The 24,643-nt window shown below is 35.5% G+C and overlaps 2 protein-coding genes across 5 annotated transcripts; both read right to left on the reverse strand.

The window, feature by feature from the left end:
* Positions 1–577: 577 nt before the first annotated feature.
* On the reverse strand, positions 578–12,225 carry LOC105217848 (transmembrane protein 165). Of its 4 annotated transcripts, XM_054234479.1 has the most exons (7): positions 11,562–11,735; positions 9,301–9,658; positions 8,771–9,208; positions 5,157–5,808; positions 4,936–5,060; positions 1,628–1,804; positions 578–1,552 (listed from the first exon to the last, which is right to left on the reverse strand). In XM_054234479.1, exons 2-7 carry the CDS (start codon positions 9,478–9,480, stop codon positions 1,373–1,375), a joined length of 1,752 nt encoding a protein of 583 aa, XP_054090454.1. In that variant the 5' UTR covers positions 9,481–9,658; positions 11,562–11,735; the 3' UTR covers positions 578–1,372. The 4 variants fall into 4 exon arrangements, with proteins under 4 accessions (XP_054090454.1, XP_011191374.1, XP_028899620.1 ...); XM_011193072.3 differs by lacking the exon at positions 11,562–11,735 and adding an exon at positions 12,132–12,225 and having other exon boundaries at positions 4,936–5,808; XM_029043787.2 differs by having other exon boundaries at positions 4,936–5,808; positions 11,562–11,742.
* A 347-nt stretch (positions 12,226–12,572) lies between these two features.
* LOC105217849 (insulin receptor) lies at positions 12,573–18,253 on the reverse strand. The gene is made up of 10 exons (XM_011193076.3): positions 17,228–18,253; positions 16,852–17,154; positions 15,140–15,383; positions 14,931–15,075; positions 14,638–14,846; positions 14,388–14,574; positions 13,996–14,212; positions 13,835–13,922; positions 13,612–13,774; positions 12,573–13,261 (listed from the first exon to the last, which is right to left on the reverse strand). Exons 1-10 carry the CDS (start codon positions 17,849–17,851, stop codon positions 12,643–12,645), a joined length of 2,799 nt encoding a protein of 932 aa, XP_011191378.1. The 5' UTR covers positions 17,852–18,253; the 3' UTR covers positions 12,573–12,642.
* Between the last annotated feature and the right edge of the window lie 6,390 nt (positions 18,254–24,643).

The following is a 24,643-nucleotide window of genomic DNA, read 5'->3' on the forward strand; positions in this document are numbered from 1 at the left end:
AAATATTTAATATATCTTTATGTATATGCATCCCAAATATGCCTTTCGATTAATTTATATGTTGCGAAAAAAAGGAAAATTGTTATGTATATAATTAATAAATAAAAAAATAAAAACCGAAAGATAAGTTTTTTTTTGCTTAAAATTTCTGATTTTATTTTACTCAGCTCTTCATCGTTCTTTTTTTTTTTTGTATATATTTAATTATTTTTTTTTGAGTTTTGTATTTTTTTACATACTAAACATAATACATAAACAACAGGTATGCATTTTGGTTGGATTTTTTTGTTTTTGTTTTTCACTTGGTCTTCAGTTACGCACAATAAGCTGTGCATGCATCGTCGTTTGGTCTTAGCGCTGATTTACAAACCAATTATTTAAGCTTTTATTTTAACTAATTTACTAATTTTCGTTACACGCGCTGAACTTAATGTGGGGTTAACAAGAAAAAATAGACCAAACACTTTAGTTTAACAACTACAACTACAATTTTTTTATAAATTATAAATTATTTTATGAAATATAATTTTTTTTATAAAAACAAACTACTGCGTTTTACTTAATAAGATGATCTGTGTAATTACTTTGATTTTTAATTGTTGTTTTTATAGTTTGAGACTTTTCATAAATAATTTTGAGGTTAGGTGTTCTTGAAAACATATAAATGAAGCTGATTGGTGCATTGGAATGCCCACATCGCTTATAAACAACAACTCTTCTATCACAAAAGCGATTGAAATGCTTCTAAAACTCAATAACACATTTTTAATATCATTAAATAGTATATTTGCATTTCCGAATTTCTTCTTGCTACCCCACATTAAACTCAGCGCTGTTTGCTTTTACATGTGATATGTACACAAAATAAAAAACTGCTCTATTTAAGTAATTTGGCAAAAAACTAGGCATATTAAGTGCAACATAAACTAATTTACAAGAATTTTGTCCAAAAAAAGTGTGGTTAAATTGAAGCAAAAATTAACTATTGCACAAAAACTTTAAATTGTTTTATTGAAAAACAACTAAAAATGTCATGATAGCTTATTGCTTTTGTATTTCTTTTCATTTGTGAACGCAACTTTTCAATTTACAAATAATATACAAAATTGCAAAATAGCAATGAAGGCACTTTAGTTGTGAAAGTATGAAATTTGTGTCGGAAGAAAATATATATTTAAGTATAAGAAAATAGCAAAAATTTGTAAATTTCTTTTGAGCACTTTGTAAAAAATATATAATTGTTTTGTGGTTTCCTATTTTTAGTATTTAAATATGCAATAATGGTAAACTATTTGTTATGCTGCTACTTTTTCCATTAAACATCGTCCGTTTTGTATGTTTCCTTTTTTCCAATTGTTTATTAAGTTGCACTTTAAATATCGTCCGGTTTTACAATTAAAGCGTAGACAGCAAATCCAACAAACACAATGCCACCAATTATGGTAACAGTGCGTACAGAAATTTTAGCGGCCACCATGCGTCCACCAATCACAGCCAAGCCTGTACAGATGGAGTGGCCAATAATACCGCCGGTAATAACGCCGTAGACATTCTGCAATGTGCAAAAGTGAAAAATAAATTTAAAACACAAATGACCATAAAAGTAAAATGAAAAAAAAATACATACCTTGCTAGCGGCCAAAATAATGGTGGTGAGTTGCGAACGATCACCCCATTCGGCTAGAAAAGTCATCGTGAAGGCCTGCATCAGTATGCGCATGGTGATATGCGTGGCACTCTTCTTTGGGTTTTTGCGTACAACACCACTTTCCGGATCCTGCACTAAGCTGGCCGAACGTTCCAGCTGATCAAGGCAAAAATTAAACGGTAAAAACAAAATTGTATTGAGATAAACGTGAACGCGTCTGTTGAGCGTGTTATAAAGGGTATTTTATTTTATTTGAATTGTGTTGGACAGTACAGGAGATAAACGTGATAAAATAATTACGGTACATGTATGGGAGCAGGTTTTTTTTGAGGTTAGGGGTAACGAAATGGTTGTGTGGTGAGAGAAAAGGTAGAATTTAATGGTTGGAATGGTTTATAAAGTATGATAACTGGAAATAATATAAACAAAAGGGCATTTATAAACTGTACAAATAGTAATTACAGACACATATATTGTTTGCAGTGAAAGCGAAAGTTCTGCGTTTTTTCGGGGGTTAATTGTAAAAATAATAATACAAATTTAAAAAAGTATTGAGATATGTTCTTTGGTATAATTGTGATCAGAACCAATAATCAACACTCTATGTACATATTTTGTTGTTGTTGTTTAGGTAAAATAATATTATGTTGTTTTTATTTATTTTTTATACCGAATCGCATCATTTTAAAATTCTATTAGGGGCAATCCATAAATTACGTCACACCTTGAAGGGGGGAGAGGGTATCATTCAGAAGTGACATTGTGTGACAAGGGGCAGAGGGGATCAAAAGCTTTGTGACATCACATTTCAAAATTTAGGGCAATATCGTTTCCCGCTCTGCTGCGCTCCTGGGTGCTAGACGACTGGCTGCTCTGTACCACGCCGATCACGCGCGGCTACTTCTGCCAGCGGTGGCGTGGTTTTAACGCTGCGTATGCATGCTTGTTGTTGTTTGCAAAACTGAGTGTCGCACATGCTTCGCGCCGGCGCAGTGACTTCTATTCGTTCCCATTGCTTACTTGACAATTGTCTTCTGCCGTGTAATAGTCCTAAATATCTAAGTCGTAGTATTCTGAAGTATTTTTAATTAGCATAATTTAGTATCTATTATTTCTTGACTATTCATCGTTGTCTTTGTACTTTAATATTTAACTAAATGTTGATTTTATTAAAGATTATTCAATAAATATAAGAATAAATAGGATAACCTGTTTTTTTTTATTTTATGATAAATCCATAAAATTGGAAAATGGGTTACGTCACGTCAGGGGGGGGTGAGTTCAAAATGTGACAACTTGTGACAAGGAGGGGTGGAGGGGTTAAAAAGCCCTTAAATTCGTGTGACGTAATTTATGGATGGCCCCTTATTAAAAAAAAAAGGTCAAGTAAACGGTCCTTTTCTGAAAACTTTCTGTTAAAAAACTAATTTTACAGCATGTTTCATTTTAGTTGTAGTTATTGTAATATTGCTTAAGAAATATAGAAAATTTCAAATTTTAAAAATATCGATTTAAGCTGTTCATTCTTATTTTAAGGTGTTATTAAAGTATTTATATGATATAGTAAACCTCTTGCCTTATTGGGAAAATAATATTGAGAATAAATAATTAGATTAGGTTAGGTTGTGTTTTGGATGAAAGTTAATTTTGTATAATTAAATTGTTTTTAATATGTCCCCACATTAATTATTTGTCATAAGATTTTGAAAGCTTTGCGATTTTTACCACTTTCCATGATAGTGATACTCTTATAGTCCTGAATTTGTGTATTTTACTTCCACAACAACAATTTACAGCAAAATTTAAAATTACGATATCATTTTTTCGAATAAAAATATGTTACATAGAAGAACTCTCGCTTTCCTGCAAATATATTTTCTTTCAACTGTAATGGGTATTTTAGCAGAGTCCTAAATAATAAATAAATACAACAAACGAGTAGCAATAATTCAACATTTAAACAAAAAAAATCATATAAGTATAGAGTGAAATAAAAACAGAAACAATAATGCACTGAAAAAGCCGAAAACGATCACTTCATAAACAACTTAAAGCGCAGTCGCAGCGCTAAATGAATGTGACGAGTAACTAACTGTTGACTAGTTACGAGTAACTAATGCAGTGAAATACAGTAGGAACGCACAGTATTTAGTTAAACAAACTTCAATTTTGGAATTATTTTAATTATTTTTTGCTTTTGATACGGCGACGTGTTAGGTGGCATTGAGAATAGCAACAATTTATGGACATAATAATTAGACTTGTAAGCGTTAGGAATCGCATCTTGTGTGTGTGTGTCTGTGTATATGGAATGGCCGTAGTAATATATATTTTTTTTGAGAATCATAAAATGGACTTTTTTTAATGTATAGGTTAGGTGGTAATAAATTTCGATTGTCCCATAACAGAAATGGTTGTTTCACAATAAATTTCATGAAATTCAATGCAAAGCCCAAAGCGAATTATACGTTAATGCAATATAGTACGTGAAAAAAAATGTGACGTCACATTAGCAACGCTCTGAGAGATTACTGTCAGTAAATTGCTAAATAACCAAATTAATGTTAATTAATATTTAAGTAAATTGTACCGATACATTAATTTACAAATATTAAAAACAAACAGCAATATGTAGCTTTTGTTTAGCAATTGCTTTTCAAAACTCCACATAAATGTTTTAATTTATTTGATTATTAGAAAAAATATAATTTTCAGCGCTTTACCGTATGAGAAATGTTAAATATAGAATCATTTTCTTTTCGCATTGAAGTAGTGCTGAATTGATAATATCAGAATAGTTCTCCAATGAAAAGATGTTATTATTTTAAGAGGTTAATTTTTTTTTTTTAAATCACCACAAAACGAATTTTTAAATATTTTAGCTTTAGCGCCATAAAATACTTAGTACAGTCACATATTAATGCAGATAACATACACAAATAAATTAAACAAATTACATAAATTAAATTAAACAAATAAAATATTTTCATAAGCATAAATGCGTTTGGGGGAATGTAGGACGTGATTACAAACAAAGAGAATGTAATATGGAGTACATAGACTGGTAGCTGATGACGCATATAAAATAAAGTAAATAACCACAACAATGAAGAACGTGACGATAAAATGTCTGGTGATTTTTTCTCAAGTAATTAAATAAGTGTGTATAAATGAGTATTTGTGATTGTCGTGTGTGTGTGTTATTTATGGTGTTATATGCATATTTCATATTGTTTGAGATTTGTTTTGGTTTTTTTTTAGTAATGACATTTGTTAAGGATTCTAACCCGCTTCTTGCTGCCACCGAGTTGTTTCAGCTCGCCATTCGGCTGTCCACCGACGACGCCAGCGCCTACACCGACCTTTGTGTTGAGGTTCAGGCTATTTAAACTAGTTATACTATTACTGGTGCCTGTAATGATGTCATGCTTATTGTTGTTGTTGTGCAACATAACGATAGCTGAGGCAGATGCTGAATGCACCATAACCGTTGCATGTTTAACACTACCTGTTTTCATTTGTTTAGCGCGTTTACCATGTATCGGTGTACCACCATGACCACTATCCACAGTTGCATTATCATCATCATCATCATCCACAACAACACCACCATCAATCACAATATTATGATCATCAATGCCAACATCGTCACCGCTATCATTATTCGACTTAAAATTATGCTTATTTGGACTATTAATAAATTCATCACAATTCGTTTGTTCAGTTTGATTCGAAAGCACGGATGCTGACAGTGCGGGACTGCTGTGAAAGTTGTTTAATTTCATGTTGTCTGTAGCGGCAACACCGACACCAACACCACTAACACCGCTAACACCATTCACATTATTTAGGAAGATATCGTTTTCATGGCAGCTACTATTGTCCGAATCAGCGGCATCCTTGCTTACATCACAGCCAATTTTATTTGTATTTTTTTGATTATTATTATTATTGTTGTTTGCGTGCTTGCGTTGTCTATGCGACATTTCGGGATTTTTGCTATGCGCAACAATGGCGGTGGTAGTGATGTTGCTGTCGTTGCTATTGGAGTTGTTTGCGTTGACGCCAGCGCCACGCTCCAAACCCTCATCCTCCTTGTCCGAGTTGCTGTTCTTACGCTTGGCATCAGCATCGTCATACTTGCTGCGCTTACGCATCAACTGCGCGCAGTTGGATGATTATTGAAATGGGGGGAATTTTATAATTTATCGCAATATTAATATTGCAAAGGCGTTTATTTAAGTTGTTTTTATCGTTAGGGAATTTAAAATTTATACGGAATCGTGTTTTAAATATTTTTATTTTTTTATTATGCAAACGTGCAAGAGTATGCATCCGAATCGTAAAAAGAGAGAAAAATATCAAAAGAACACATATTAAAATAAGACTTCACTTATTGCAACTTTGAGTTGTTTCAACGAAACTTTTTTTTTTTTAAATTGTTTGTTAGACCTAAAGGTTTTCAGTTGAATAAATTATATATTTTTTGCTTTTTATAATTAGCATAAACGTGTATCTTTTGCTATTTCTAACGCCTGCAAAATCAAGTTAAAAATTAGAGTAAAATTGAACATAATGAAAAATATAATATATGTACATACACATATGTAAGTAGAAGTAATACCGTTATAATATATAACACCTCTGCAAGTTTGCGCGCGCTTATTGAAGCAAAATGTACGTGCGATTAGTCACAAGAGTTATTTAAAATACAGTACAACAGACCCGCCATTTATAAAGCAGCTGTATGAATACCAGAATTATGTGTAAAAAAGTATTTTAAAATAAGAGTGGCATGAAATTTTATTGTTGCAAGTGCCTTAAATAATTGGGTGTAGAAACTTTTAAAAATATAGTAATAAAATAATATTTAAATTGTCGGATTTTTTTATTTTTGCTTTAGTGAACAAAATAATTTTGTAATTACCTAATAAATATAAAATTAATAATTTCCAATGACGTTTAACTGATTTCAGTCTACAGAAACTTAAAAAATAAATTTTAATATGGATGCTTTAAAAAGATTTTATTACTGAATGTCTGTCGTAAAGCGAATTTTGCCAAGTTATTTATATATACAACTTCCAAAGACGCTTTTTATTATGCGCTGAGTGCCAAGAAATTATTTGAAGAAACATTTTATTTGCCACACATGTCTAATCAATAAAGACAGTGTGCCGAAAATATCTTTTTCTACTACTCAAAGTATTAATTTTTATATATTTATTGCATTACTTGGAGTGCATATTTCGCTTAAAAGGCTTCTTATAAAAACCATCTCACATTGTAATGTAAAGGGTTCAACAAAATTAGGCCGACGCCATATTTTTTCACACTCTTTTGAAATTTCTCTTCAGTAAGGTTTGCCATTTCATCATGGAAAGATATACGATATCCAACAAAGAGTCGAAATATTAAAATTGACAACCGAAATTCGGAGTCAGTGGCCTCAACTTTAAGAGCGACATTCAACTTATGATAAGGCTTAATAAGCAAAATATGCGTATTGGTCAGGCAGCAAAACACATGTACTCCATGAATCACCAACGGCGGTGTCTTCGGGCCGTACTTCTTTCGTGATGATCAATACCGGGACGTTACTGTGAATGGGAATCGCTACCGCTCAATAACCGAATATTTTTGGCCCGAATTAGATGATATTGACTTGGTCAATATGTGGTTCCAACAGGACGTGGCCACCAACCACACAGTGAATGTCGCAATCGATTTATTGAAATCCAAGTTTGGTGAACGTGTTATCTCACGAAATGGTCCAGTCAATTGACCGCCTCGTTCGTGCGATTTAACGCCGTTAGACTTTCCTGTGGGGCTACGTCAAGTCTATGGTCTATGCCAACAAGCTAGCGACGATTGATGAACTTCGTTCGAATATCGAAGGTGAAGTTGCAGCAGTATGGAACGATTTATGCTTGAAAACCGTCGAAAATTGGGTTCAGCATCTGGACTTCTGCAAGCGTGCCCGTGGTGGTAAAGGAAATCGAGTTCCATACATAATGGCATCGAATGTAATCTCACAGGAATAAAGAATTTAATTTTTTTTTGTTTTATTTAAAAAAAACTTTTTTAGCGCTCTTATTGAAAAACCCTTTATTTATATATTTATTGCAATTCCTTTTAAAGGCTTCTCATAAAATTTGAATTTTGTTTTTTTTTTCTTAAAAAAAAATAGGTAATTTCGAAATGGATCACTCTTTATAAGTTAGACATCAGAGTTTTGCTATAAACAAATTCTCATATATTTTTTCATACCGAAATTACTTCTAAATTTCTTTTTTGGGCTTTCCAATAAATTTGTGGTGATACGAAAGCTATTTTTTATAATATATTATTTAAAGAAAAAAATATTTTTTTGTAAGATACACTCTAATAAACTATGTAATTCAAACTTTTGTTTACAACCCCTAACAGATTAAGTTTCTAAACTAAAATAGTAAATATACATATATGTAGTATGTTTGCCATATGAAAGCTAATCAGCGCGCGTCTACAAAGTGAGTGATAAGAATTGCAATTGTTTGAATTAATTGTGGCCCATGATGAGAGTGCATGATAAGATTTGGTTATTTTTTATGGTTTAAATAAAATGTTAATTGTTAATAATTGTACAAAATTTCCTGTGATATGCCAGAAATTTATTTACAATATTGTTTATGAATATGTGTGTATTGCTTTTCTTACTAAATGCATGAGGAGAAGTGTATGAGCTTGTGCTCTTTATGCGCTGTAAGATGAAGTGATCGCAGTTTCGTAAAAACGCTTAGAATTTGCGCTTTAAGAGTGTAATTTTTTTTTTTAGATTCTTGCCGTTTGCATTCTCAACTGCTACTACATAAATTATAGGAAAATACATGGAATAAGTTTGAAAAATAAATAAATTAAAAATTTAATGAGTAATAAAAAGTAGACAGTTGCAGCAGTGCATAATCAACTAAAGGGATTTGTTGTAGAGTAATGATAAAGCTCAGAAGCCAACTAAAATAAATTCCATTTCAAATATGGTGTAACTACACGTTTAACGAATATTTAGGATACGCAAAACAACACGTACAGCTATATTGGCTAATCGCATTTCTTGTCTCAATTCCTTATTAGCAGACTTACCTCGTCCTCACGTTTACGCAAAGTCGATTGCACCTCTTCCAATTCCTCCTGTGCATCGCTGTCCTTCATGAAGTAACCTTCGTAGATCATTTTCAAACCGAATATGGCAAACAACGCCGTTGATATATAATATGTATAAACCTTAGGAATAATGGTAGCTGCCATGCCAAACACCACCGAGAGTACGGTCATCAGCGCCAGCGCTGATATGGCGCCAGCAAAGACGATTAAGCGCGGATGGCGCATCGCCATGATGGCAGCTATGAAGAAAGTCTTATCACCTAATTCAGTAAATAATATCACTGATATCGATGCTGAAAACGCATCGACAAAGCCGGAATTCGTTTTGGGCTCTTTGGTGGCATCATCTTCATTCAATTCATTTGCTGCATTTACTTTCATGGCATCTTTTACGTACTGTCTGTCATCGGGGAATGCCTATTTTTTATATAAAAAAATATAATTAAACATACAATTAATATATACTTATGGAGTTTATTAATTATGCGACAACAATAATCGTTACTCACGCTTGGTGCACTCAATGTGGCAACATTGTCGTCAATCTCTCTACGTGCCACCTCTGCCTGACATATGGTGGAGAATGTCAGCACGGCCATAAGCGCTAATAGCATTTGTAATCTGGCCGAACGTTTGAGATAGACATTATGTTTGGTGGTTTGCCAAAAATATGACTGATTCTGCGACATATTTTGGCGTGTTGATTTTTGTCTTTTTAGTGTGTGGATAGATAGAAGTGTGTGTGTATTGTAGTGGCGTTGTATGCTTTCCACGTGTTATATCACAGTTCACAAATAAATTTGCTAATTTTTTCTGTACTATTAAAAACCACTGCTTCGAGTTATGTGGTCTAATTGCGACGAGCAACTGTAACGAAATGAAAAACATTTAAAGTGTGTATTAGTTTTGACTGTGTTAAAACAAAAGAAAATTATACATTGAGCTTATTTAATATACATATGTATACGCAAAAACTTTAGATAAGCGCAGACTTGACAAGATAACGTCTGTAGTGATAACATCAGCCAGATAACTTCTTTCTTCTGATAATTTATGCATGCGTTACGAGGCAATTTGGCCATGTACTGACAATGTTATGCGATGACACGAAGGAGGCGGTCACGTCGCTTTAAATTAAACAAAGATATTTTTATAATATACACTAATTTATTTATTTTGTAGCCCTAAATATACATACAAACGTATGACTTGTTTAGCACGCAATCTTGTATGCTGTTAGAGTGTGTGTGTGGCTTAAACTTTTATATGCAGTTTTGTTAGAATATAAAGTGTACATAATTATGTACTAATACAATAAATATACAAAAATTTTAAGGAGTATTATATTGTAAAAATAATTAAATTATCAAAATGACGCCAGACTTTCTGACTGCAATCGGCTATTGTGACACATGATTGCGTTATTCACTCGAACAGAAATCCGTACATTATTGCAATGATTTTCTCTTATCGGTACGTGGGTCAATTGAATCATATCGAAATCGTAATAGCAAGTAATTAAATGTGCACAAATAACGTATAAATTCAAGTCAGGGGCATTGCACACACACATATTGGCACATGTTCATTGAAAACATTTTAAGTCGGGAGAAAACTCATTTAGCCGCAGCAACATGTGCAAAACAAGTTAAGCAGCGGCTGACTAAACAAAAACAAATGTAATGTATAGAAAGGTAAATTTGTTAAAACAAGTTTCTAAAGCGTTTAATTGCAGCACAAATACAAACATGTCAAGATAAATTATAGTATAATATTTTTTTAAATTATATATGCAAAATCATATATGTATATGGTTTTGCTAAGTTCTGTCTGAGTTATTTTACTTTTAAGTAATATTTGGTGGGTCATTATGTTATTGTTTTAAAATTTGCTACTGATTAAAATGTTAATTTACTTTGATTTGTTAATCTTTTTACATAATGGCTTCGGTTGTACTTGTCTTTTAACTGACATTTTGCGATAACTTAGAAATTTCCGTCATTTCAATGTTAAGTCAAGTAATGACTATATCCAATTACATATTGACCACACAGATATTTTAAGATTAGTTAGAAACCATTTAGACTGTATTTAATTGGCGTTGGGAAAGGTCAAATTATTTGTAGCACGTGATGTCTGTGTGCATCGAAATTCAATTGTTTTAAATGTAATTTATTTTATTGCTAAAAGCTGCACCATACGCATAAATATGGCATGATAAGTAAAATTGCGTAAATATTATCTTATCCGCATTAACTTAAAAACGTGCTTTATGACAAAAATAATTGTTATATACATACATATGTATGAATGTATATGAATATAATGTTTTATACAAGTTTAAGTTCATTTCAGTTATACTTTATACACTTTTATAAATAAGTCATTGGTTTTAAATATAGTTGTATTTATGTTACTGCAAATTTGATTTCGAGGAATTAATTAATTTAGTACTCTACTAATGCATAATTAGTATTTGTATTATTTTGCAATGTAAGCATATAATTTTATTATTGGAAATAAGAACATTTTCCTGCTTCAGCCAATTTAACCATTTTAATCTAAACTCAAATTTTTATGTTGACTCATAACATTCAATTCAACTGAGGCAATGCACTACCTTTTAATAAAAAAAAATAGAATACGTGGGATATCTACAGCACAAATGTACTATGTGTAAACAGTTTCATAATACAATATTTGTTTTGTTTAAAAAAAAAAAATATTCAAATTATTCTGTATACCAACAACATTCAAATGGCATACATACAATTCAATTGTGCTTGATGTATTCAACGATTGCTTTTGTAAATTTATTCTCTCGCAATTATTAATTTTGCACTGCTATACTGGTAATTTATTTAATTAATGTTAATAAAATTGTAAATCAGTCAATTAAATGTTGAGCGCTTTCGTTGCGAATTTCGATTTTCTTCGCTATTGCTTGGTTACTTATTTATGGATTTATTTTTGAATGGCTTTATTTTTATTTTTTAATAATAAACAACCAATACATTCAAGCTAATAGATTCTTGTACCACTTTGTATGTATTTTATGGCAGAAAAGAAAAAAATTGTAAATGTTCTTAGTTAGACAAGGAAGTCCGGCGCATAAAAACTGATATTCCATTGACGTTTGCCTGCGTCACTGATGACGTTCGCATATCGCACAAAAATAGACACGCTTGTGTTTTCATTTATAGTAAGCATACATATTTTGGTTAAATTAAGACTCAATACCAATTTAATAACACAAAATATGTTCAACTTTATAAAAGCGCACATTATTTTAAGAAAAAACCAATTATTAGCGAAAATAGATCTAAACACCTGCACTTACTTTGACACTTTTTCTCCTACTGAAAAATTGCCAATTGTAGTGTTGCCAACGACGTTTATATATGAATATTGCCATACGACAAGAAATAATAAACACTGCTTTATCTACTTTATACATATAATAAACATTTTCATTTTTATTTATTCTTTTAATCTTCTTTTATTTTATGGAACTCTTTGATGATGAATGTTAGTAAATTTTAACCTTTGCTTGTTTAATACTTTGTATTTTATTACTTTTGCAGTATGTAATTGCGTTAATTCTTTAGAAGAAGTTTATTTATTTTGTAAACCGCAAAAACCGTGGCAACATATAGATGTAGGGCACACGGCATTATCGACTTACTAGCGGAAATTGTTGATTGTTTATGTTAGTAGAAGTTATATCAATTAATTCAAGAAAACTGTGCTATTTAAAGTTAATTTAAATAAAAGGTAACAATAAATATAATATTTCAATTTATTAAGCACTACAACGATAAATCTACATTTGTGTGAAGTTAGTGTTGGTTTTAATTCATAGCTCTTAAACCCTCAAGGAATTCTTCCATACTCTTGCTAACCGTTTCCGCATAAATACTTGTTTCTTCGCCACAACCATTTGCCAAATTGGCGACACAAGCACGTATTGTAACACGGTACGTTTGGTCGGCCTCCAGACCAGCCAATGTGTATGAATGTATGCTACCCGGTATTACAATACCTTTGAATGTTTCTTGCGGTTGGCAATTGTTTTGCAATTGATATTGCGTCGAAGCATCTGATATGGGACATACCGGTCGCCGCTTTATAATCGGAAAATCATCCGGGCCCGTATCCTGCAACTTACGTGCTTGTTCATCCTGTTGCTGAAGTATCCAAAGGAGGTTGGCTTCACCCTTTCTCTTTAATTCCTCATCCAGATTGTGATCATCTTTATTCATTTGTTCTTCCAATTTATTATTATTAACCATTGATTTGACTTCGCTATCTGGCAGTTTGCGCCTGACGCGTACATGTTTAGCTGTGTTATCCAGAAAAGCATTGATTGTATTGGGTGTGACTGGCGATTTATTTTCAACACAATTCGGACTTTCACAAAAGGAGTTAGTGTCACCATTACGGCGTATGCGGGCATTATCTGTCCTACGACTAAAAAATAGAAAGGTTTTGTGTTAATTTGAAGGTTGTATTCAAAAATTAGTTATGCATAAATAACGAAATATTAATAATGAAGTTATTGCATGTAAACACGGCAATAAATGCAACCAGAATGATGCTGATATGTACACATGTACTAGAAAAATGTTAAATTAAAGAATGATGAAAATTAAAATTATATAAACAGATACAAACACAAATTAGATAACGTGGCTAATTTAAATGAAAGTACATAATGCCATCGGGTAAAGAGTGAAGTGCTGCCAAAGTAGCAATAATTAACTAGTGTTTGACAAATAATAGGAATTCAGCAGTGATCTGGGACCTTTTCTCATACTTACGACACAAAAATTAAATTTGACAAATTTTCTTCATAAATGATTTGATTTTTGTTATAATAGTTTTCATCCGAGGGTAAGTGACCGCTATCTTCTGGATTTACGTAGATACAATCGCAGTACTCAGAATATTTACGTAAATCTGGACGATTGCCTAGTGTTACATCTGTAAATTGAAGTAATAAATTAAAAAAAAAATATTTAATTGTAATAACACTTGACTAACTTTCTTTAGTGATCTTTGTTTTTTCATAATTAATTATGTACTTTTCAATAATGCCATTCGGATTGCGTGGCGGCCACCAGTGTAAAATCTATATAAAATGCAATATTAGAAGTAAATTCATTTGACATTACGATCGCGTTTACATGCTTTAATCAACTTACTATTTTATCAATAGCGATTGCTGTGTAATAGATTCTTTTTACTGGCCCCGGTTTGCTCGGTAGCGTGCGGAAATATTGTATTTTCGAATATGCGTCCATGCGTATATGATATTCCCTAATCGTGAGCGTTTTGACAAAATAAGCATATTGGGTGTTTGGCTTCAAATTTGTAAGGATATAACGGATATTTTTTGTGGGATTCACTTTCATGTGCCAACTGTGTAAAAGTAAGGTTATGTTTCAAACATTTTTAATTGCAAGTCAAAGTAGTGCGTATTAAAAGGGTATGTTAGAACAGAAATGATGACAGAAATTTAATAAGTTTTTCAAATTAGTTTTTATGAAAAAAGTTAAAAGTAAAAAATTAACATGCTTCAAAAGCTCATACTAACCTATCATGACCGCAACCATGCCTTCCATCGTAGAGTGTTACATTTTGCTCGGGTGCTTCCTTATAGAAATACACATATCCAAGTATAATTTGTATATTATTCAAAGTGAATATATCTATTTTCAGGCGTGCAGCTGTGGAATTATAGTCCTCATGCATAACAGTTAAATTAATTAGAGGACTGTCACCTGTAAATTATTGAAAAATAATAGTTTTGTATAATCACTTTAAATTAAAAAAAATGTACTCACAGATCACACGCTCGCCATTTGAATGCGGCGAAGCGTTCACCGTTGTAATGGGTGTGGCGCTTTTTAATGATTTTTGTAGTTGGTGAATTTTCGATAAACACAAACGTGGATTTAGATGGAAATAAATGCTACCCTTTAGAATGGCAACATTTTGATTTGGCGTCCAAATTTCGGACAAGTGATAATTATCCACCACAACAAAAGCATAACTGAAGAAAGCAGCAAGAGAAAGTTATTAAAATTAGAAAAAAAAAATAATATTAAATATTAATCTTAAATTGCAGGCAGCTTACAAATCATCGACGAGCTCATCACCGCGTATGGTGACTAAATTGCGTAAAAAGTGCAGTGAGAGCAACTGTGGGGAGTTTACCACCTTCAAATAACCAGTAATCTCGGTGATATTGACAAATGCGCTTTCCATGTCAGTGATTTTGGCTGCAAGAATTAATAATTTTTAATTTTATTATTTTTTTTGATTTATAAATTTATGGGAACTTACTCTTAATATCGTTTAGCTCAATGATTAGTGAACCATTTATTTTACTACAACCTTCCAAGCCTTCCGCATCGGTTACTGTGTGTATGATATATTTTCCAGTGCATTGCAGTTTACACATCGTGTGCCCGTCTGCATCGACTGTGCTTATATAATTTTTAGGACATTTCTCCATGCAAGTACCCGCTAACGGTATTGAACCCAGCTGGCGACATTTCGATGCGCTTATACAATCGCGATCTTGATGCTGAAAAGATTTGGATATATTCAGTTGAAAATATAAAGAGGTAATATAAAACCAATTAGTTGAAAACATAACCTTTTGATGGACCAGTAACCTACCTGCTGAAAGGTCTTAAATACTTGGAATGATATATAATCCCCAACTTTTATTCATTTCACAGCCTTGGAGAAAAGTTCACAAAAGGCCTCCTAAAGGACTAGGTGACTAGTGACGGCTTTATCCAAGAAGCAGTACAGAAAAGCCAGCGTTGGGTAGAGTTTTTTTGAGGGACTAAATATCTTTTACCTGAATATTTGTCTTCAACCAAGACCACCAAGCAGCAATCAAGGCAATAACCTCGTTTCGAATAGTGGCCAAAAGTGTTTCGAGAAGCAGGGTAGCAGTGGAGAGTGTCGCCAGGGATATGAGGCCACAATTCTACTTGATGCCAAGCCAATAGGGAATCGAGGGCAACGAAATCGAAGATGGGATTCCCAAGATTGGTGTACAGCTGTCATCCGGAAAAGTGATCGACATGGAAAACTCTTGCATTGTCTGTACAACGATATTTGTCAGCTGCATGACAAGGAAATTAAAACGACGGGTTTCAAAACTGCAAAGGTCCTGTGCTGGAAATATCAGAAAATTCCTACTAACACGTAATAGAAAAGGTTATAGGACCATGATTGGCATGCTTACTGGTCACAGCCTAGTTGCATGCCTATAAGGTGGGGCTGTTAGATCGGAAGAAATGTGGGAAGTGTTAAGAGCAGGGCACTAAACAGTGGAGCATCTCTTGTGCGTTTGTCATAGGTAGTTAGCATGACAACGCTTCAGGTATCAAGGAGCCCCACAGTACGCTAGGTTGGAGAAGATATCATCAGTGAGACCTCATAACCTCTTAAAATTCGTGTCAAGCACTGGCATCTTAAATGATGACTACTACTCAGATAGTACGTGACGGGACTCCATCGCTAAGGATCATAACTGGTCTAAGTAGGGCCTGTATGGGCATCAGAATAACCTAACCTATCCTTGTTAGGTTAAAAGACGAGATCTAACTTTGAGTGAAGAGCAAGCGATAAAAAAAAACGGGTTTCAAAAGTTCTATAAAATTAATTTTTAAATCGAGAAAATTTGACAAATATTTTTATATCGCAGCGAGCAGATTATTCATGCAACAAATGGCATGTTGGTACAGTTTGGAAATATGATTCTAGGAACAATCTACAAGACAGTATCGGCGTGGAATCTCACCCGCACTATATACAATAAGATTTTAACAAGATCCGCCTGAAACATTCAATCATATTGATGTTGGTCAGACTGTCTTATCTACAACACTAGCTTGGCACATTGCTTTGGCGGTATCAGAGAAGCTACAGGAAACTGCGAACTTTGATGCCAGTACAGTTTGCAGAGTCAAACAAAAAAGTTATAAAAAGAAAAAAACACAAACACACAAAATCGAATATAAAAATAGACAACATACCTGATAATAGTTCTGTGGACACTCATCGACACATTGACGTTCCAAGTTCAGATTCGCACACAAACTGCACCGCTTGCCATCGCAATCGCTCAAACAATTACGATCACAACAACCACCGTTGTCATCACAACCGCGTACACCGCATTCCGCGCGACACTTGACAACATTATTCGTCGGTGGGCGCTCTTGCGGAATATCGTAGCCCCAGCAATGCTTACGCAACTTATTCGGGATGTCTTCTTCAACAAGTATTTGATTATTAGTGCGCTCACATTGTGTACAATGGTTGAGTAGCTTATTATTCTACAACAAAAAAGCAAATAAAACAAATAAGAAGAAAAAATAATAATGTTTAGTTGAACTCAGAGAACCCTACCTTGTGCCAGAAGTGCTGTTGCGTGCTATTGCCCAACAACTGCACCCAATTCACCGTGTCCACATAGCAAAGTGTTGGATTCGTTTCGATCCGTATATTACCAGCTTGTATGCGCAGCAGCGAACCCAGTCCCAAGTAGCGTAAGTCACGATTCTCATAGATGACCAGCGCAAACTCGTCGAATAGCAATTTGCGACCGCGTATGATGCGCAAATGAGGAAATATATGATGCAACGAGGGTAGACCATGAACGCGATGCACCAACAGATAATCGCTGATCTCCTCCACCTCCGTAAGGTATTTCAGTGCACCGACATCACTCGCCGTCAACTCCATATGCGCCAGCCAAACATGGCCATGCACACGTGTGCAATTCTTCAGCAATGCAAAATCCTTTTTTGTGCGCACTTCAATGGAGTTACAGGTGCGCGGCGGCTGCGGCGGTTCCGGCGGCGTATTACTTGTCAACGCGAAAGGGTTCGCAATATCATCGTTATTCAGCGTGTCTGCGTCAACAGAAGCGGCATTGCCACCTATGACGAACGCCTGCAGGCTGAGCGCCAACAGCAGCGCAAGCAAAGGGCCGCGACGTAGGGTTGCCGGTAAATCCACTTGGTATGCCATTGCCCGTAGGCTGACGGATGATTGCCACTGCCAGCAGCACTTAATGCATCACCAGCTGACGAACCGCCGTCTGTCACAGGCTGTTGTGACTTGTGATGCGTTTTGTTTTTATTCTTTTAATTCTCTTTTGAGTGTCACTGTGCGCAGTAATAATTCAATTAAGAGTTTGACCTCGCTATTGAGTAATGTCAACGGCGGAATGAGAACGTCACGCCGACGTTAAGTGAATGATAATTACAATGCTATCGGCATTTACAAGTATCACAACAACTAATACAATTTATTTTGAACTCAATTACAATATTATTTCTAAATCTTTGTATATTCTTTTGGGGAACGAATAGAACGATCGCGATATACTGTAAGATTTCAGTTTACTTAGACTTCGAAGTGCGCGCCAACACGATTGGAAGTGTACTGTTCGAATTGGTGCGCTGTATCGTTGGCTAAAGCTCCGATCGATACATTTTGCTTATTGACACATAAGTATGTAAGTATGTGTGTCTGTATCCGAGTGTAGTTCCGATATTCAATTAGAGCATGGAATGAAGGAATTCAATGGAAAGTCGAAGGTGATCGTTTCATCGCAAGAGCGTTGATGCGCGCTTCAAAGCTAAATAAAGGTGTGCAAAAGCAATGTGGAGAGCAACAGAGCGGTTCCTTCCATATAGAGACATTCTTACACACATATGTAGCTGTTTGTTGAGCGAATTGTGTATATTTTAACAATCCTTGATTGTATCATTTCGTCTCAAATACAATAACATTTTTGGCTAAAGTGTCGTCTGCTTGTTGTTATTAGTTTCGCAACCGGTTTTTATGTCGTTCTGCTAAGTTTGTTCACTTGCAAGTTGCAGTTATCATCTCTCTTAAGTTTGACACTAACTAAGAGCACTTCTCAAGAGCTGTGCAAGATGGACTTATCCTTAAATCACATACAAAGCAAGCTCAGATTTGATTTCAAGGGGAACACAGTTGGATTCATATTAATAGGATAAGGTTGGTAAGGACCTGCTAATATATGAGTTTGATTTGAACATCTACTCTCCTATTGAATTACATTCCTTTGTTCAATATATTGCAGTTCTAGTCGAAATGATTTTCCTAATCTAATTTGTATATGGTGATCCATTTTGATGTCCCCTACGTGCTGTTTTGCTCCAAGACCTGCATCGAAACAGGATTATCCTCATAGACTTAATACTTTACATATCCCAACAAGAAAAAGTCTAACGGTATGATAACACACGATCTTGGTGGTCAATCGACCAAAACGAGAAATTATATGCTCATCGAAGTGTTCTCAATAAATCCATAGATTGATGCGATGTGTGGGAAGTGTCGCCGTCTTATTGAAACCAAATGTCGCTGAGATCACGAGCTTCAATTTCAGACATTAGTGGTACTCATTTAACGTCGCAATTATACGAGTATAGAAATGGCTCTTTGGCAATATTGTGGCAATATCAGCTAATTGTGAATTAATTGTAATCATGCCATGAATGCCACTGAAAATGGTCTCGCATATTTGCAAGATTGTCGTAAAATAAAATGCATTTAAAAATTAACAACTGCTTTACGATATTGCAATTTTGCGATGTTGCCATACGGCCTTCCCCTTCAACGGCTGCCTCCGGCGGGTACTGCATCGAACACTTTCAGGGCTGGAGTGTTTTCGTCCATTCGGATAACATGACCTAGCCAGCGTAACCGCTGCCTTTTTATTCGCTGAACTATGTCAATGTCGTCGAATAACTCGTACAGCTCATCGTTCAGGGCTGGAGTGTTTTCGTCCATTCGGATAACATGACCTAGCCAGCGTAACCGCTGCCTTTTTATTCGCTGAACTATGTCAATGTCGTCGAATAACTCGTACAGCTCATCGTTCCATCGTCTGCAATATTCGCCGTTGCCAATGTTCTGAGGACCATAAATCTTGCGCAAAATTTTCCTCTCGAAAGCTCCTAGTGTCGCATCTGATGTTGACATCGTCCAAGCTTCTGCACCATAATGCAGGACGGGAATGATAAGCGACTTGTAGAGTTTGATTTTAGTTCGTCGAGAGAGGACTTTACTATTCAATTGCCTACTTAGTCCGTAGTAGCACCTGTTGGCAAGAGTGATTCTGCGTTGGATTTCCAGGCTGACATTGTTCGTGTTGTTGATGCTAGTTCCCAGGTATACGAAATTATCTACGACTTCAATGTTATGACTATCAACAGTGACGTGGGAGCCAAGACGCGAATGCGCCGACTGTTTGCTTGATGACAGGAGATATTTCGTCTTGTCCTCATTCACCTCCAGACCCATTCGCTTCGCCTCCTTATGTGATTGGCGTGATTGGCGTGATTGGCGTAAGGAAACAATAGCCTCCTTATCCATGCGGGAAAAAGCAGAACAAATAGCGCGGTTGTTGCTTCCGTTGTTGTTTACATATCCTTTGAGCCTGAAATGGACCCCATCGCGGAAATTTGCTCGAAAACGTCGGATCTCCTTGGAACTTTTCAAGAGCACATTGAGCGAAGCTATGTCGTTTGGAATGGTCTTGCACAAGCTGTATTTTGTACGCTTCCAATTTAAGATCTCGACGTAAAATGCGCCAAATCGTTCCATACGTCTGTCTGCGAACGGCGCCGAATCGACTCTCCACGGTCTTCATGTACACTCTGTGGTCTATTCGGTCGATTATTATCCAATAATGAATACCGGGCCTCAAGATGGATGATGGTGTTGCTAATAGATCGCTAAGTAGGCCGATTATGTTGACCACATGTAGAGCGTAACGCGGAAAACACATTCTTTAATTTGAAATCATGAAACAGCAGGTAATGCATTGCATTTAATAACTTGTAGGGCTAGTGACATGCTAATCACCTTGCGAATGGCCGTTTATGTTATAAATTATTATCTTTAAAAACATATTTAGCTAAAATATATACATATATATATTCTTAGAATAAACAAATAAGGAATGGCTAAGTTCGGGTGTAACCGAACATTTTATACTCTCGCAATTTATTTATTTAATTTTATTAATACAACACACAATTTGATCCACATATTCGTCATATACATATATGGTATCAATGGACTTTGAAAGTTAGAAACCCTAATATTGGGTATTTGGGGTTTAAGTGAAGTTATGTCCCGTTTTCTCGTACAGAGACATATTATTAAAAGAAAGATATTCCCTCCGAAAAATATCTGAGAGACTTATCTATATTTTCGGTAAAAAAAATTAGAAGCCCTGAGTAGGAATGGCAAAAAAATTTTTTTAATCGATTAAATAATCAAATGATTAATTGCAAGATATAAAAAAATAATTGCAATTAATTGCAATTAATGTAAAAAAATCGATTAATCGATTAATTCCAATGTTTTCAAATAATACTACATTGCATAAAGACCACCACCAGTTTCAGCGCCCAATCTTCTATTATAATGCTCTATCACAGAGTCCCAGACATATCCAAAAAGAGAAAATGGCCTACATTTGAAGTTAAGTAGCACAATGACATTAAATTTTTCAAAATATGCACAGCAATCTTAAAGTGAAATAATTGCCTCTTGCTTGAAATACTATGTTTTGCAACTTTGCGTAAAAATAAAACCAATAAAATATAGGAGACTATATTCTTATTTCAGACATTCAAATTTTGTTGGTATATACACAAAAACAAAAACGGAAATAAAATTAAAATATCGTATTAAAAATTCATTTGTTTTAGCTTAAAGGAAAATATATTTATTGAAGTCAAGAAAATTTAGAAGTCTGTTCAACCAAGTTTGAAGAAAAAGCAATTTCGATAAACGTTTTGTTGTCAAACGATTGCGTTTTTCGGTCGCAGTTGCACCCGCTTTTGATATTTGAGTTGATATTTAACGTAGTTATTGCTTACTTTATTAAAAAAATGTCCACACTTCGCTTTTAACTGGCGCCATTGCTCTTCAAACAACTGAACGTAAAATGCCTTTGACTTAACTGTAAATGCAGTGTTACCAGACATTCATTTGTTGATATTAAACTACGTTGACATATTAGAATTTAACTATGTTTACACCGTTTGCAATTTCGACCCTTGTAGCTAACTTAGATGAACATAAAATGTATTAAATTTCAAAACGCTGTTTGCGATTATTTTGCAATTACTCGAGTAATAGTCGAGTAATTAGAAAAGGTGTTTCGATGCAATTAAATCGTAAATTGAATGAAAATAATCGATTAATTTAATCAAATGATTAATCGTTGCCATCCCTAGCCCTGAGGTCTTCATGTTCGATATATGGAAGCTTGAAAATTGATGGTCCGATTTCGACGATTTTTAGAAGAGCGATGCCACACTATAAATGTTTGTGCAAAGATCTGTGCCGATATCTTCATTAGTGTTTACTTTATATATTGTAAAGTAAACGGTTCAGATCGTCTTCAAAGTTCTGGTATATAGGAAGAAGGCGTGGCCATTTGGCCTATTTTCACAGCATATAATTGGGATGCAAGGAAATATTACAAACCAAGTTTCATTGATATTGGTCGCCCATTTAAAATTTTGTATACCATTTTGAGTGCGACTCTTCGGTACCTTCTTTATAATGAAATTGAAAGGCTTCTGTTGGGGTTCCTTTTAGTAGTTTTCAACGTAACCTTTGTATGGGAGGTGGGCGTAGTTATAATCCGATTTCCTCCATTTTAAAGGACATTTAAAAGGAAAAAAAAGTACCTCAAGTACCTATAAGTATATATAAACCCAACTTCTTCTTCTTCTTGACTGGCGTAGACAACGCTTACGCGGTTATAGCCGAGTCCAAAACAGCGCGCCACGTATTCCTCCTTCTGGCAGTTTGGCGCCAATTGGTTATACCAAGCGAACCCAGGTCCCTCTCCACCTGATCCATCCATCGGAGTGGAGGTCTCCCTCTTCCTCGGCTTCCACCAGCGGATACTGCATCGAATACTTTCAGAGCTGGAGCACTTTCATCCATTCGAACAACATGACCTAGCCAGCGTAGCCGCTGTTTTTTTATTCGCTGGACTAGGTCTATGTCGTCGAATAATACATACAGCTCATCGTTCCATCGTCTGCGGTATTCGCCGTTGCCAATGTTTAAGGGACCATAAATCTTCCGCAAAACCTTTCTCTCGAAAATCGACATCGTCCACGCTTCTGCACCGTAAAGTAGGACGGGAATGATGAAAGATTTGTAGAGTTTGGTTTTTGTTCGTCGAGAGAGGACTTTACTTTTCAATTGCCTACTTAGTCCGTAGTAGCACCTGTTGGCAAGAGTGATTCTGCGTTGGATTTCCAGGCTAGTGCTGTTAATGCTGGTTCGCAGGTAGACAAGAAATTATCTACAACTTCAAAGTTTTGACTGTCAACAGTGACGTGGGAGCCAAGGCGCGAATGCGCTGACTGTTTGTTTGACGACAGGAGATATTTCGTCTTGTCCTCGTTCACCACCAGACCCATACGCTTCGCTTCCTTATCCAGACTGGAGAAAGCAGACCTAACGGCGCTGGTGTTGTTTCCAATGATGTCGATATCATCGGGGAACGCCAGTAGCTGTACACTCTTATAGAAGATTGTACCTTCTCTATTTAGCTCTGCAGCTCGTATTATTTTCTCCAGCATCAGGTTAAAGAAATCACACGAGAGTGAGTCACCTTGTCTGAAACCTCGTCTGGTATCGAACGGCTCGGAGAGGTCCTTCCCGATCCTGATGGAGCTTTTGGTGTTGCTCAATGTCAGCTTACACTGCCGTATTAGTTTTGCGGGGATACCAAATTCAGACATCGCGGCATAAAGGCAGCTCCTTTTCGTGCTGTCGAAAGCAGCTTTAAAGTCGACAAAGAGATGGTGTGTGTCGATCCTGTTTTCACGGGTCTTCTCCAAAATTTGGCGCATGGTGAATATCTGGTCTGTTGTTGATTTTCCAGGTCTAAAGCCACACTGATGAGGTCCAATCAGTTTGTTGACGGTGGGCTTTAGTCTTTCACACAATACGCTCGACAGAACATTATACGCGATGTTGAGGAGGCTTATTCCACGGTAATTAGAGCAAATTGTGGGGTCTCCCTTTTTGTGTATTGGGCAGAGTACACTGAGATATATTCTGCAAAGAAGCTGATGCAAGCACCTTATCAGCTCTTCGCCGCCGCATTTGAATAGCTCGGCCTTTAATCCATCCCCCGCCGCCTTATTGTTCTTCAAGCGGGTAATTGCTATTCGAATTTCTTCACAGTCGGGCAATGGAACATCTGCTCCATCGTCGTCGATAGGGGAATCGGGTTCGCCATCTCCTGGTGTTGTACTTTCACTGCCATTCAGCAGCCTGGAGAAGTGTTCCCTCCACAAACTCAGTATACTCTGGTCATCAATAACTAGATCACCTCTGGGGGTCCTACAGGAGTTGCTCCGGTCTTGAAACCTTCAGTTAGTCGCCGGATCTTTTCGTAAAATTTTCAAAAACACTGGAGACATGTCGTCCATCTATCACAACATGATCGATCTGGTTGCGAGTGATTCGATCCGGGGACAGCCCAGTAGCTTGATGGATTTTCTTATGCTGGAATCTAGTACTACAGACGACCATATTTCGGGCCCCTGCGAAGTCGATCAGCCTCAGACCGTTTGGTGATGTTTCTTCATGGAGGCTGAATTTTCCGACTGTTGTGAGAAAGACACCTTTACCCACCCTAGCGTTGAAATCGCCATGTACGATTTTGACATCGTGGCGGGGGCAGCGCTCATAGGTACATTCTAGGCGCTCATAGAAGGTATCTTTGATCACTTCGTC

This window comes from Zeugodacus cucurbitae, chromosome 2 (assembly GCF_028554725.1).
Source record: "Zeugodacus cucurbitae isolate PBARC_wt_2022May chromosome 2, idZeuCucr1.2, whole genome shotgun sequence".
Classification (NCBI taxonomy): domain Eukaryota; kingdom Metazoa; phylum Arthropoda; class Insecta; order Diptera; family Tephritidae; genus Zeugodacus; species Zeugodacus cucurbitae.

What these genes read in the sequence shown, in the direction of transcription:
- LOC105217848 (XM_011193072.3), bottom strand. Translation starts at nt 9,480, where the DNA reads ATGTCGCAGAATCAGTCATATTTTTGGCAAACCACCAAACATAATGTC. An exon ending in TGCGTAAACGTGAGGACGAG is followed by an intron (nt 5,809 to 8,770) that starts GTAAGTCTGCTA and finishes AACTGCGCGCAG; the next exon opens with TTGATGCGTAAGCGCAGCAA. An exon ending in TCGGTGGCAGCAAGAAGCGG is followed by an intron (nt 1,805 to 4,935) that starts GTTAGAATCCTT and finishes TGCCTTGATCAG; the next exon opens with CTGGAACGTTCGGCCAGCTT.
- LOC105217849 (XM_011193076.3), bottom strand. Translation starts at nt 17,851, where the DNA reads ATGGCATACCAAGTGGATTTACCGGCAACCCTACGTCGCGGCCCTTTG. An exon ending in TGAGCTAAACGATATTAAGA is followed by an intron (nt 15,076 to 15,139) that starts GTAAGTTCCCAT and finishes TAATTCTTGCAG; the next exon opens with CCAAAATCACTGACATGGAA. An exon ending in AACAAAGATCACTAAAGAAA is followed by an intron (nt 13,775 to 13,834) that starts GTTAGTCAAGTG and finishes TTCAATTTACAG; the next exon opens with ATGTAACACTAGGCAATCGT.